The sequence below is a fragment of the Perca flavescens genome, chromosome 7 (genome assembly GCF_004354835.1).
Source record: "Perca flavescens isolate YP-PL-M2 chromosome 7, PFLA_1.0, whole genome shotgun sequence".
In the NCBI taxonomy this organism is placed as follows: domain Eukaryota; kingdom Metazoa; phylum Chordata; class Actinopteri; order Perciformes; family Percidae; genus Perca; species Perca flavescens.
In genome coordinates, this window is record NC_041337.1 from 23,516,052 (window position 1) to 23,531,330 (window position 15,279).

The 15,279-nt window shown below is 40.9% G+C and overlaps 1 protein-coding gene across 1 annotated transcript in view; it reads left to right on the top strand.

The window, feature by feature from the left end:
• LOC114558545 (PR domain zinc finger protein 16-like) overlaps positions 1–15,279 on the top strand; it is a 161,284-nt gene that overhangs the window by 90,428 nt on the left and 55,577 nt on the right. Inside the window, exon 3 of the mRNA XM_028582606.1 lies at positions 12,556–12,606. Coding sequence (XP_028438407.1) covers positions 12,556–12,606 — 51 coding nt within the window. The remainder of the gene's footprint in view (positions 1–12,555; positions 12,607–15,279) is intronic.

Here is a 15,279-nt window from a genome sequence, read left to right on the forward strand (position 1 = left end):
TCCCTAAGTCATTTATTACAACCGCAGGGGCCAAAATGAGAAGAAATTTAATGAGTGAACGGCTCCAAAAATCTGTTTCTTCCCTGTTGTTTAGATCTTTTTTTTGAAGGCGTGGGCAAAGAATAGCTTACGTTCTGGGTTTGCATAGATAAAAACAACAAAAACAGGGTCAAGAGGGTGTTCGCAAACATGTTCCACGCTGATTACTCTAGTTAGATGACTAATGGAAAGTCCCGGCTCCTAGTTGTGACCATGCAACTCCCCTAATAAAGTCATCTGTCATCATCCCATGGACTGGCCAGACAGACAGACAGCTATAAACCAGGGTTCAGAGAGCACGGCAGAGCATCCTATCTGTACATATCATACCTTTGTTATTCTAACAGCCAGGATGATGATGATAGCTCCACATTAAAAAGGAAACTGGTATCACTGACACCGATGAAGACAATAACGATAAGAGTTTTAACAGTTGGTGATGACGATGATAAAGACCTGTGAAGTTTGATGAGTCTCAAGTCTGAGGTGTGCAAATGGGACTTAGTATCCCTTGCTGAAGGTTTTTACTGATAACGGAAGCGCTCGATAAGCCGGGGAACATCAATCTCAGTGACAGAGATAGTCTCTGCTTCACACTAACAGGGTTGTAAAGGGCCTTCACCTTATATGGCCCAGCTAATAAACTCATTTGTGATGAGCCCGAAGGTCAACTGAATGGATATTTGCATTTACCTGCATATTAGAGGTGGGTTTTGTCTTTGACAAAGTATTGAGCATTTGGCAGTCTGACACACCCATGATGGATCCAGAGTGCTACAAATTGTGGTCTTTTGTATTGATGTACAGTGGCAGTACTTGGTTAATATCTCATAAAATAGATTGAACTTTGGAATGAGGTATCTGTCAGATATTCAAATTCTACTTGGCAGTGTCTTGCAGCACAAAGTCCACTGTTGTTCACCGTTTTTTCCATTCAGTGCCCCAGGATAGGCAGCAGCATCATATCATCGCTTTTGCAACATCATTACCACTCAGTCTTTTGAAGTCTGAGACCATCCCTGAAATTATCAAAGTCAGTGACACTTCAATTCATCTGGGGTTTTGATGGCAAAAACATCACACGATGGCCTTTGAACAAGGGAGTGGGACTGCTACATTATCTCCACTCAATTATATCTTTTCCGAAGAGTCCTCAAGGTCAAACCATAAAGACAGATGACAGAGGCTCAAAAGATGCAACTGTATCATTGTCAAGCGGTGGTTGACGAGATGTCTCGCAACCTGTTTTTACCACCCAGTGCTGGTTTCATCCCAGACACACAGACGTTGATCTTTCAAGCAAGCTGAGTACACAGGATAGTAGTGAATCACGCAATTACAATGTTCTGGAACATTGTAGCCAACTAATCAATTTCATTAGCTGCATAAATCATGACCACTTGACATTTATTATGGAGGTGATGGGTTGATCCTGTGGACTTGGAGACAGCTCTTGTGTTGATAATGTTGCTATCTCTTGAGAGCAAGGATAAATAGAGTGTGTGTAAAGAAAGACATAGGGAGGGTTGGAAAGAGAACAAAAACTGGACACAGAGCATGGGAGCCCCAAAGAAGTTGCTGTGTAGCAACAAATGTTAGAATGAGCAAATCAATGAGAGCAGAATGGTGGTGGATTCATTTGCACAATGGGTTCAATCAATCATTTCTCAATGTTACTTTGGTGTTTGGAATTGTTGCTGTTATTTTTTTTTGTATATCCTGTAGGGTAGACTCTGTAATGCCCTTCTTACTGGTGTTCCCAAGAAGACAATAAGACAGTTGCAACTCATTCAAAATGCTGCTGCTAGAATAGTGACCAACACCAAGAGGAGAGAGCACATTTCTCCAATTCCGGTTAAATTTAGAATTGATTTCAATGCCCTACTTATTGCATATAAGTTTTTCAATGGTCTAGGCCCAAAATATATTGCAGATATTTACTGAGTATGAGCAAGGTAGGTCTCTCAGATCAGCAAGGACTGGTCAATAGTGGTGCCCAGAGTTCAAGTGTGGTAGAACTTCTTTTAGCCATTATGTTGCCCACTGTTGGAATCACCTTCCGCTGGTTCCAAGACATGCGCCAACTGTAACCATTTGTAAAACTAAGTAAAAGACTGTTCTCTTTTCCAGAGCTTTTAATTGGTTTGTTTAATAGTACTTTTAATTATTTTAATATATTTGGTTTTAACTTTGTTGTACCTTTATAGAATGTGTATGTCCTTTTATGTATCTCATTGTATATTTTTGTTGCTGTTCAGCCTGTATAGCACTTTAAATGACCTCTGTGTATGAGAAGGTGCTCTATGAATAAACTTGCCTTGTTATATTGTTCATTTTCCAGTTGTTATAGTTTGAAGGACTGTTGAATAGATGGTGGAAGAACATAATTTGAAAATAACCAGTCATCATGATTTAGGGGCCATTATATGCATTTGGCATTCATTTTTTCTTTTCATATACCCCATGCAAAATGTATTCCTCACTGGCCACCATAGTGAAAGAAGCCATTTGTAGCCAGTATGTCCAGACAGTATCTTTTGGCAGTAGCAGCTGGCTTAACTGCTCTGGTCTTTATATGTTTCCACCGTGCAAATAATCTGATTGGCCACCAGAAGAAATCACTAGGATAAACAGTGCACTAGTTACAGTCAATTTGTTAAACACAAATGCTTTTTGTGTTTTATCTCCTCATCATACTCAAAATAATACACATGCTAATAGCAGCCATTAGAACTATTAAGCTGCCGTTATTATTGTTAGTATTTATATCGTGTACGTGCTTCAGTTAGTGGTACTCGTTTAAAATAAACCTTAAAAAAATCTTTTGATTGAAGTTTTTGACTTAACCTGTTGATGGCATTGCAGAATGCCAAATCAATCATACTAGTGCAGTGCCCGTTGAAAGTGTGCCTGTTTGGAACGGGCCGATTGCTTGGCCTGTGGTGTTGCTGCTAGTAGACTTCATCAAAACCAAATTGTACCCCAAAATTTCTTACAGAAGGACCCAAAACCACTTCATATGTAACTCCCCTGTATAGCATACTACTAACTTACTGATTTACCTGACAGAGAACGTTGCGGATTCAGAATGTAATCACAAAATATCACAATGACAATGTGGAGTAACCAGACATTAGTATCATGGACTCATGGCAGTGCGCTACCCACCCGGCCCGTTATGAGAGCACCTATATCTGCATTAATCAACCACCAGAACCGGACTCTCTCTCTCTGTGTGTGTGTGTGTGTGTGTGTGTGTGTGTGTGCGTGTGTGTGTGCGTGTGCGTGTGCGTGTGCGTGTGCGTGCGTGTGTGTGTGTGTATGTGTGTGTGCGCGCAGAGAGAGAGAGAGAGCGAGAGAGAGAAAGAAAGAGAGAGATAGAAAGAAAGAAAGAGAGACTGTGTTGTGTTGTCTTGTGTCTGATCGTTAACGAATTTAACATTTCAGCAGAGGTGTTAATTTCCATACAGGTTTAGGGGCTTGACAGTTAACAGTGAAGTAGAGGATTTGATTCGCGGGGGTATTTTGGCGACAGTAATGTTATTAGTTATTAGCAGTAGACTTAATTAACCCGGGGTGAGTCTGATGAAAGTTGCTGTGTCTGCCCGGTTCTCGCATTGCACAGCGCTGTGAAGGAATAATCTCCAAGATTACTTTATATTCTGCCTCTGTTTAGAAGTGGTGAATGGAGGCTACAGCTCACAGTAACTTAATACTATATATTGTCTGGCTTTTGTTTGATATTTTGTGTTGGCAAATGGCTTTTTGTTGAGTTTCGTCTTAGCGAAAAAATAGACACGGAAAAGCGTAGCGCCTTTTTTTCGCCAACCTTATTCCACACAACAGTCGCAATGTTCCTTTCAGCTATCCACCCGTGCTCCGGGAAAGTGAAGAAAAGTAAGTTAGGTATATCTAGCAATCATGTAGCTAACGTTGGAAGCAGGAAAAGAGTCAAAGGTGGTAACACGTTCTCTTAATACATCCATGAGTAACACCACCACCACCAGCATAAAACAAAAACAATCTCTGTTCTCACGACCGTTTTAGCACCATTTCAGAACTAATCTCCCTCCATACAAACACACCTGAAAACACATATCACAGACCATTCACTACACTGGACATACGCATGCTGGTGTAAACACGGTGTAAGGCTGATAACGCTGGACATGGGAATTGTTGCAAATTGCTCAAATAATAGCTTTTCTCTTCCACATGTAGGCAGTAGTAGCATTATAAAATGCAGACTTCAACTGCACAACAGCTGCTAGCATTAACAACAAGGTCAGTAATGGCTGTAATTCGTTATCCATGTGAAATTAACCACCGGTAGTCAAGGCTGATGTTGTTTATTTGCGTCTGGAAGAGTCACATGACAAATAAGGGAATGAATGATAAGACCCAATCAGGAAGGCGAACGTGGGTAACTGCGTTTCCGGTCTCTGTTTCTGCCTGTCCAGACTAAAACCCAAACCTGGAATTTTTGAACTAAAACGGGTTCAGCCGCATTTTCAAAGATGTCCGTTTTAAGAGTTCTAAAAAGTAAGCGTAGTGTGGACGTTAGGCGTAAACGTAATAAAAGTTATGCATTTTAAAACAAAAACATGGATGTAGCTTAACAAAGAGTGTATTATGAACACTAGGATCTGTTTACTCTTTCCTCAACACACACACACACCATTCACATCTGTCCTACTGATGACCTAACATCTAAGCTCTAAGTCTTCCCTGTAAACACAGAGGCTATACCAGTACAAAAAGACCATTGACAGACTTAAGACCGGCTAAAACTAAGTGGATACCGTACTTTGAGTGTACAGAAGACAGAGGAGCTGTGGGAGGTGTTTGATAATTTATCAGCATAACTGTTTTTACTGTAATTATGTAACGGTTCTAGTATTTGTATAATTTGCCTCAGATCAAACTCATATCTCCAATGAATTCTGCTGCATACAAATACACTCTCACCCCTAAGCAGGAAATCCACGATCAGGCCTTGTTTATTTATCTGCTGGAGAAATCTCATCAGCAAGTCACTCGGCGTTGCTTTGGCATAGCTTTTGGCAATGTAGTTGGCCTTCTTAAGCATCATCATCATCATCATCATCATCATCATCATCATCATCGTCTGTAGGGCTTGACCTTGGTATAAACCCTTGAAGCCCTAAAGAAAGCCCCTGCTTGTCCAAGCACTGACCCATATTTACATGCACTTAGCCTCCAAGTCACTAGAGACTTTTCACTTCTATGTTTGGGCTCGCGCCCAAACTTCTAGTGTGTGTGTGTATGTGTGTGTGTGAGTGTGTGTGTGTGAGTGTGAGTGTGAGTGTGAGTGTGTGTGAGTGTGTGGTCAAAAATGCAGAAAGCTACAGGATGGATTTGCAGGGGGGTGCCTGACCGACTAACACACACAACTATAGATACAAAACAAATGCACTCTCTGAAGCAAAACCTAGCTTTCTCAAAATGTATTTTCCTGTCTCCTCATTTCCCTCTGTCATGCACTCTGTTTAACTGCGGTCCACATCCAGTCTTGTTGTTTAAGCCAGCTTGTCCTTTCTGTACATATATTGGATTTGAAGAAAGAGGGAGAGTGGAGGAATGAAAAGCTACCAAAACCCCTCTGTTTATGTTGAAATATGCAAAGGGTGTAAATGTTTAGCCGGACCTCGATAAACGATATGCAATTTACTCGCCAGTTATCCGTCGTCACGTGACAATATCTCAGTGGCTGCTGTCCAGAAAAGCCCCTGATGCGATGAGAGATCTCCCTCTCTGTATTTCCGTGTCCTTTTCTACCTACCTGAAGGAATTCCTGGTTTGAATTAGGGATTCATATTGGCACTAGACAGAGGGACAGACAGTGTGGTCTGGTGTATGTTTCTAAATACACAAATGTAGTTTGCGAGGGGAAAGGGAGATATGAAACATGTGACATTGCTGGACTGAAAAGCCAATATCAGATTTATGTAGTGCATAAATGTAAACATTCATATATGCATAGGCTGTGCAGGCATCTCTTTCAGCTGATGTATGTGAAATGAAAAGTATCCATGGCATGACCTTTGATTCAATCTATATGCCCTCAAGTCAAGACCCTAAATCTTACTCCCATAACCCCCTGCTTGCTCAGAGGTAATATGTGTCATGGGAAGAAGAGGAGATCATTAGAAATACGGCAATATTATTTTTCTTCCTGCTACCACGTATCGATAAACTGCAACCTTTATCAAAATGAAGAGGGAGGACGTGATATATCATTATCTGAAAGGCATGCCACAGCAGCTGTCGATGCTGTGTAGCCAATCCTCTTAGGCCAAAAGGTAGAGTTATTTATTGAGACTCGACCCTGCGGCTGTCACAACATCTGCTTGCGGAAGATCTATCGGCACACCCTTATTCACTTATGATTATTACTGATCATCTGCCCAAATGACTTATCAATAAAGCGAAGGCCATGCAGATAATTTATCTGTATGGTTCTGTCGATATCAAGTTCAGAGTCAACGGCCCTAAAAGGATAAAGGGCCTCGGACGTCAGGTGATGGATGGTCGTACAAGGCCTCCATGAAAATATGACCCTTTTAATAAATTTGCAGAATCCTGCTCTCTTCCTCCTCCCTCCACCTCCTTTCGGATTCCTCTTACTCTCTTTTTCATGAAAGTGAGCTTCTTTCCCATGGTTTGTTTGCTGACTAAGTGCAAACCTCACCTTGTAACATTACTTTCTTTCAGAGAAATTACTTCAAACCCTGCAACTGTCAGATGTATGAATACAAATATCTAATCTGCTCATTTGTACCAATCATGTGTGGCACCTAAACCACACATGTCTATGCAAGACTTCTGAATCATCCAGGACATTGAAATGATGAGACAAGCCTGTCCTGAGTATATGCAAACCCTGGCAGGATATTTCACTATGGCATTTTCTTCATAAATCAAACAAAGAATCTTAGGACACACGGGGTCAATGCTCGTTCTGTAAATAACAGCCATTTTGTATTTGACAAGTGGCCATGACTTTTCAGAGTCGCACAATAGTTCTGAGTGTTTGCCTTCCAAATCTAACCTTTGTGCGCTAAGCTCTATCTCACCAACAGTTTTCAGTTCCGTCACAGGCCGCGCCCTGCATAGACCCATCTGGATGTAGGGTTGGGTAACACTGTTAGCTTTAGCGTGGTGTGATATGTGTCAAGCTAATCTGATCTCTTTCTTTCAGACAATGGCATCTTATGCATTCCTTTGGCATCAGTTTCTTTTGCTTTTACCAATTAACTATATCATTTTCTCATGTATAACTTCACAGAAAAGTGGAGATGGAGATAAGGAACCAAACAGTGATTATATTCATAATTACCTTATCTATCAACTAAGACAGAGAAGGAGAGGGAGCAAAAGAGAGAAAGTTTCCTATCAGCCCTCCCCTTGATGTTTGCCTTGGCCAAAGCACCTCAAGTCTTCCGCTTATTAAAGTCATTATAAATATGTTTTATCTGATGGATACCCAGTTTCCTGGTATTTAGCAGTGCAGATATCTACCCTGTTTCTTCCTCTCCTGCCTTAGTGTCCCCACCTCCCTACTTAAGCTCAGTGAGCAACCTCATTGTTGAGGCATGTTTTTAAGAAGTCGTAGCTCTGGTCTTGTTTTGGGTCAGCTGTCAAGGGCCCTATCTCTGGGAAGTCCTGAAATAGCCCCATTTTACACCCTTTTAAAGAACAAGCCAGAGAAACGACTTGGAACTACAACCAGGCACCATCTGACTTAATGCTAAAAAGCAGACTGAATCAGACGTGTATCCTTAGTCAAACAGTCTCTGGCAGGAACGCGTAAAAGGTTTGTTATCAGGGAGTTCAAATGATAGCAGGAGACCTCAGAGAAAAACACTGGAGACTTGATATCCCTATTTATTTATCTCCTTTTTTGGAGCAGTCGTGCTGTTTCATTGATTGTTAAGTGTTCCGATCAGATTTGGCAGTATCTGGGAGTCAGAGGAGTCACATCCATTTGTTTAGATCATGTCTGACATGATGGTTGGGTCCTTTTTTAAAGTCTCCAGCAATGAGAAACAGAGCCTCCCCTTTCATTTTTTCTTTTTCTTTCTTGCTCTCTGACACAAATACACTTTCTCTGCAGTTTATTATTTAACACGGCCCACAGTGAAAGACCGCTTCCTCTCCCATCTATACGTCAAAAAGATCAATAACCCGTCCAGGGCTCTGCCACCACAATGAAATCCTGTCAATGTGCCAAAAAGCAGCAAAAGGTCCCAATAAATGCGTAGCAAAACTTTCAATTTGTGGCTTTCTTGGTGTGGCTCTTGCAGCCAATGGGTTGTCAGTCAGGGCCCTGGTTCAAAAAGCCCTGAGGTTTGTTTGCTGCTGGTTCTTTTTGGAAACTTGTGGCTTTGTGACATCCGCAGCCATCCATTGGGCTGTGTTGCTCTATTGCCTCATATTATCCAGAGTTGTGGAGAATTGTTTTTGGCAACAGAATGCTAACATTTTCCTACGGCTCAAACCTCCAAGTGGGGCCCTCTTCTTCTCCTCGCGTCTGAGAATGATGATGAGCAAGCTTTGTAAGGTCCTACTCTAGTTGCTATGGCTACTTACTCAACCTTCTCATCGGTGTGACTAGAAGTCATGATGTGTGGGTCAGTCTATGAAGGTTTGACTTGAGTTGTACATGCAAAACCACCATATGCGCTTTATGTGCCCTATACAGAAAACCCTCGTGGGGCATTTCTTCAGTTTTTTTCAAGTTAAATGAGTTCTGGAAATAAACTGAGAGGTATTTCACTCCATCATGTCTTTTAGGCTGTGACAGGTCTTGTAAAAACAATGAGGCAGTCCACTCGCAGAGTGTCTCTCCCCACGTCGTGTTTTCTTTGTCCGCTTGGTCATCATAGCATGTCAATACGAATGGTGCTAAAGTGGTGTTGAAAAACTCCTGACTCTGTCCAATAACAAAAGCTGTGCTATGAAACACTAATAATGGTGGGGTTTTCCATCCCGCCTAGTGTGAAAGCACACACCACAGACACGGTGAGATACACACATAAACACACACACACACACACACACACACACACACACACACATTTACGCACACCCCTAATGAGGGTCTGGACAGCTCTTGGTGGAAGGATTCTGCAGGTGGCTGCACTTTCATCAAGCCACGACTAGATTTGTTTATGTTTGAGGTCATATGGGCCAGAGAGAGAAGTTTGTGTGCCCAGACACACTTACACACACTTTCTAATTACCCTCGCTTCAGTGTTTTCTCTTTTCCAAATGACATATTGACATGTCAGCATTCAGCAGGGTAGATACAGAACAAATGGACAATTTTACCTCTCTCTGTGTAGTGGAAAATCTATCCCTCTCAACATAGGCCAGTCTCTATTTGGACCTGTCTCACCAACCAAGAGTAAAAGTCACTTTGAGATGACGGTGACACGTGCAATAAATCATAGCACCGCCAGTCAGTGGCCAATCACATTTTCCTTCCCTAATTAATAGCTTATTTATTTGCTTGACGGGGTCCTGCTGCAAGGCTAGGCTATTCTGTGTGTTTGTCTGGTGTGTGTGTGTGTGTGTGTGTGTGTGTGTGTGTGTGTGTGTGCAATACGGTATGCAAGTGTTGAAAGAGCATCTCAACCTGCCTTTGTGTTACAGTTATTGTCATCATTACACAAGCCCTTGCTTTTCACCCCTGGAAACCCTGTTCACTACGATCTTTTAACAAAAAACAAACAAAAAGAAAACCTTGTTGGGTAACTTTTGAACAGGCAAACAATTTGGATTACAATTACATAGAGTTCAAAGCCAGGAAGTTTTATAATTAGCATTTTCCTGACAGTCGGCTCAGTATTTCTGGGCCCAAAACTGAGGTTTGGATGATAGAAAGCATGCACTGTCCCGACCCCCCACCTGAAGCTGAAAGACATTAAGGCATCAGCAAAAACCACTCATGTCTGTTTGCATGTCTTCTACAGTTTTAGGTTACTCTTGCACAATTTGATACACACACATATTTACACTTGGCATGTAGCTGAACAGAGCAGGGGGAAAGTCCAGAAATTGTCCTATAGTTGTTGAACGCCTGGTAGCATTTTAGACGACGCAGCCAAGCTGTTGGTTTTGTAAACTGTTGCAGCTGGTCTTGTGCATTACAAGAAAGGGGAAGTCCTCTCTCTCTCTCTCTCTCTCTCTCTCTCTCTCTCTCTCTCTCGCTCACTATCTACGTCGCCATGTTTAAAGTTGACAAGCACATTTTTACTTACAGAGCAGATACATTAACTTCATTTGTCTTTCTTTCTACTAAATAGTCATCCCGAAATACTTAACCACACAGTAATACCTTTGAAAATAAATAAATGTTTGTTAGGTCAGTTTTAGGCAAAATAGACATTTTGTAATCGGCCTCTTTGTTTGTTCAAGTCAGCACTTCCTACTCTGTGGCTATTTTTTTTTTACAAAAAAAGCACAACCATTTATCTCGCTCTGAGAAATGCATACACATACGCATCCTCACAAGATGCTGCATAGAGTCCAGAGTTCTTATCTACTGATACATAAACTCTGCAGCAACTAAACAGCAATTTTAAACATAATTTGCAAATAGATCAAAGGTTCCTGCACACTTTTAATCACTTGTATTCACTTACTATTTGGTCTCTTTACTGTCAGGAGTTTCTCATCCCTATGAACATGATATAAACCTAAAATGCACAAATGTGAATTTAGAGTCATGAACACACGCTACAATGTAATATAAAGTTTAAAGAGTTATAATAAAAACAGAAAAAGCTGACCAAATTCGTTAGCTTTTGCTCATTCATTATTGACACATGATCAGATTTTGATGAAACTTACTGCCACTCTATTTGCACATCTTTAAAATAAAGGTGCTACAGTTACAAATCAAAAAGATGTGACAAATTTGAAGGGCCATGAGGAACACGGCATCTTTTGTGGGGGATGAGATGTTGTTGTGTTGTTTGAAACTGATTTTAAGAACAGGATGCTTCTGTAAAGGTTTAGATGATGTGTAAGTAGTCCGAGAACACTGTTGTAAGTATCTGTGGTGTAATTGCTCCCATTTGCTGAGGCTGAGAAACAGATCAGTTGACAGCTTAATGTAGGAAACCACCCTGTATGGCACACCAGTGCACATATGGCCCATCTGGTTCACTGTTGAGTTAGAGGAGAGAAAGAAGAATTGAGAGTGAACTTCTATGTGCTACTATGATTTCAGATAACTGTTTTTCTATTTTACTGTGGAATAAATAGCCTTACGGAGAAACATATGGACACTTTTATCTAGTGGCACGTGAGGGCACACATCCACAAACTCATACGCACAATTCATAATAACCTCCTGTAAATTGAGGCCTTGTATAGAAAGGTGCATAAAAGAACTTGTTGTATGTCAGAATTGATAGAATGGCTCCACAGTTTCCATGGCAGATTCCACAGCAGATAAATGTCTCTTTCCCAATCACGGTGGGCTAGGCTGGTTTAGGAAATAACAAACTTTAATATGTCAGCTCTAATGTAAAGGCAGCCAGTCTTGTCACAACACCCACACAACACACCTACTGTGAAAGGGCAGATGGGGAGGATAGGGAGCAGGAAAAGGGAGGTTCAGATATGCCGTGTGTCTGTGCTTGAGGAAGTTTTATAGGCCTAATTTCACTTAAACTCAGTAAAGTACCACACTGATCCCCCACCCCACCTGAAACTGCTCTGAAAACAGTCTGCATCTCTTCTTTGATCCTCAGTTGCTAGCAATGGGCTTCAGAAAGGCAGAGAAAGAGACAGACAGACGGAGAGAGACTCTGGGTTGCCATTATATGTGAAATGCCCCCTCATTGCAGCACAGCAGCCCCATCTCTTCATCATTCCCCCACTTCCTTCATTTCCTCTGGCAGACACTGGGAGCATTCTACCCATCTGCCCCCAGTAAATATTGCTTGAAGGCTTAATTATACACACACACACACACACACACACACACACACACACACACACACACACACACACACACACTCACAGACACAGTCTCAGCGAAATTTCCTGCAACGCTGAAGCGGAGAATTAATGTCAAATCTGTGGGGCATTCATTCCTCTGTGTGTGTGTGTGTGTGTGTGTGTGTGTGTGTGTGTGTGTGTGTGTAGTGTTATGTTTGCTTCTGTGTGTGTTTTTGTGACCTCTCAGTCCATTATTATATCCCTCTGGTCACATTTCTAACCCACAGGGTCTGTGTGATGAACTGCGAACACCCTTTGCTTGTGTCATCAAGCGACGATGGTCACAACCCATGGCAGAGGTCTTGTGATGCGCAGGAATCAATATTCTCTTTCATTGCTTTAATAAATAGATTTTCTTCTCAATCAAATGTTGTTGCCTCCCTTTTTTATTTTTTATTCATGAGTTGTGAATATCGGTGTGGGTTTTTGGTACCATTAAACACTTTACCAATGTATATATTTTTGTTTGTGTTTTCTTAGCAGATGATGAATGACCATGATGAAGCCTCCCCTGACAGCTGCATCAAAAAGGTAGGAGAGTTACACCTGTTTATGCTATTTTATGTATGCTGGCTGTATCTGTACCACTGCCCTGCATGGCAACTATCCCGCTGGGTTACCTATACATCAAAGGTATTGAAAGTCATTATGAGGGTGAAGTTATAAAGAGGCAGTTTATAGCAAACATAAAAAGCAGGACAACTATTCTTCATTTGTATGTCTGTATTTGTAAGAAAATGTATGTTTGCTCTCAACTCCTCTGGTTCTGCTCGAGCACACAAACATGCATGCCCAGCTGCAGGTTTGTTTGAGAGTTTTTCTAGTGTACAGAAAAAGATCATTTGCATGTTTTGATTGGTGCATTTTTTTTTTAATACAGTAGCTATATTAATATAATATAATATTTTTTATTAGTATTCATTTTTCTTCCTACAAAAGCTTCAAAAACGAAGAAGTCATCTTTTCTTAAACTGGAGTCATTCGCAAGAGTTTCACTAACTTATAAGCCTTTCTTATCAAAGAACAGAAAGCCTCTCTTCACTCAGACAAAAACACTGACACATGAACACACACTGTGACCGACACGTCCCATTGACCAGTCACTGACCACTTTATGAGGTGATAAATTTATTGAAGAGGCTGGGCAGTTTGCTTTTACGGCCAGTGTCGCCGGGTCAAGAAAGGACAGCGAGAGAGTTCATGTCCATCTAATGGTCCATGAAAGAACAATGGCTGCAGCAGATTGGACCTTGGATCTTTCTGAGAATAACTAAAGCCATGCAGGCGTAGCTCAAAGTCAAGTCAATGGCAGGCTTGTTGAAACCTAAATCAATGGTTGAAAATGGGACAGCAATACATTATGTGGGTTTTTTATCAGATTTGAGTTTTAGAGGAGCAATCCATATTTCTAGTATGGCACCAGTATTTCCAAACCCCACTATTGGCATTGTTCTTTTTTTATTCCAAAATTGATTGACTGACCTTGCAGTGCAATAACCATACAAAGCAATAATGGTTGAAATATGAGCCTTAAATAGAAACATTTGTTTACAATTCTTAAGTGGACGTTGATTAATGTTGGTTGACAGAATAGAGCTAAAACCATCCATTATGTCACATGAGTGGCGTTCATCATGGATTTAGCTATCAAAGAAATTGAAACTGACATTTGGAATTTGCCGCCAAAGTTTGTGTGCCTTTTGTCTTATCTTACATGACAGGGCGGTCAAAACATCGGTAGCAGAAGTAATGGTGGACTACTTTTCAGTATATAATCCAGCTCCCCTTAATACAAGCAGTGTGTGAGAGGAAACGCCTCGTGAGCAACCTTAGCAAGACGTATTTTCCTCATAATGTCCTTCGGCGTAATTTACAATTATGACCAATTTGGCCCTTACAAAATGTCCTCATTTGCATTTCAGGTCAAGGGTCTTGTTGCTGTACCCTCTATAAACAGGCAGGCATGCAAATCACAGACTGCCTGGTTGATTTGAAATCCTACATTAGTCAATGAGCTTATTTTAAGAGTTGACCGCAGGTGGTTTGGGCTGGTCCCTGTTCCCCACATGTTCGTACAGTGTGGAAAAACCTAGACATTTTTTTTAAAGTACCTAACCGCTTTCCACATAAGAGTGGCCCGTGCACTTCACTCTGCATGCACACACATTTACACACTTCCAAGTACAAAGACACACATGCATGCACTGATAGGAGTGTAAAGTTGCAATACGCACACTCAGGCTCACACAGATGACAGAATACAGACATACAGTATGCGTACACACACACACACACACACACACACACACACACACTGGCCACATCTCATTATGCAGAGTGTGAGTTGCGGTGGGCCCTCATCGGGCGGTGGCAGACCACATGCCTGTTATGAATATGAATGAAATTATGCATGAGCCATTCCTTATGACATGACTCATTCATCCACATCGTGCAGTCACACACACACACACACACACACACACACACACACACACACACACGCACGCACGCACAAACACAGGGCATGGGCACACACACAAACGCACACATGTACATAAACATTGACTTCTCCTTTCTCCACCATGTCATTACCATCGTTATGCTTGATTAAGGCAGAATGTTAATTGAGTTGTAGCTTGTGAATAAACTAGTTCACTGCTGAAAGGTGTGTGTGTTTGCATGACTGCAAGAGTTATTAGTTCTTATTTGTTGTTGCCCAATAATTTACAACATATACAGATGTGTTGTTTTGTTTATATATGTTATATATATTTTTATATAGAGTGAGATATCAGTACAGTGCACATTATCGATGATAAGTATATTTCAATCACTATGGTCACAGATTAATTTTATTTTTTGTGATCAATTTTTATTTTATTTTAAAGAGACTTCACAGATTAATTTTATATAGGCATTGTGACAGCTCCTTCACAAAACAGGAAGAATACATGGATGGATTAGTGGATGAAATGAGATGTATAAGCACTGGAAGACATAAAGAGATATTTCAATTAATGGAATATTTAGTTACCTCATCAATATGTGTCCACTTCATAACTTATACCACACAAACCCCATGTTTGACACAATAGTATTTGGTACTCAAAAGACAGATTTTTTTTGTGGACTTCATTGCCAAAGTTAATTATATTATACTAAATTGTACTAAACACTGTAGATACACTGTACAGATACACTCAT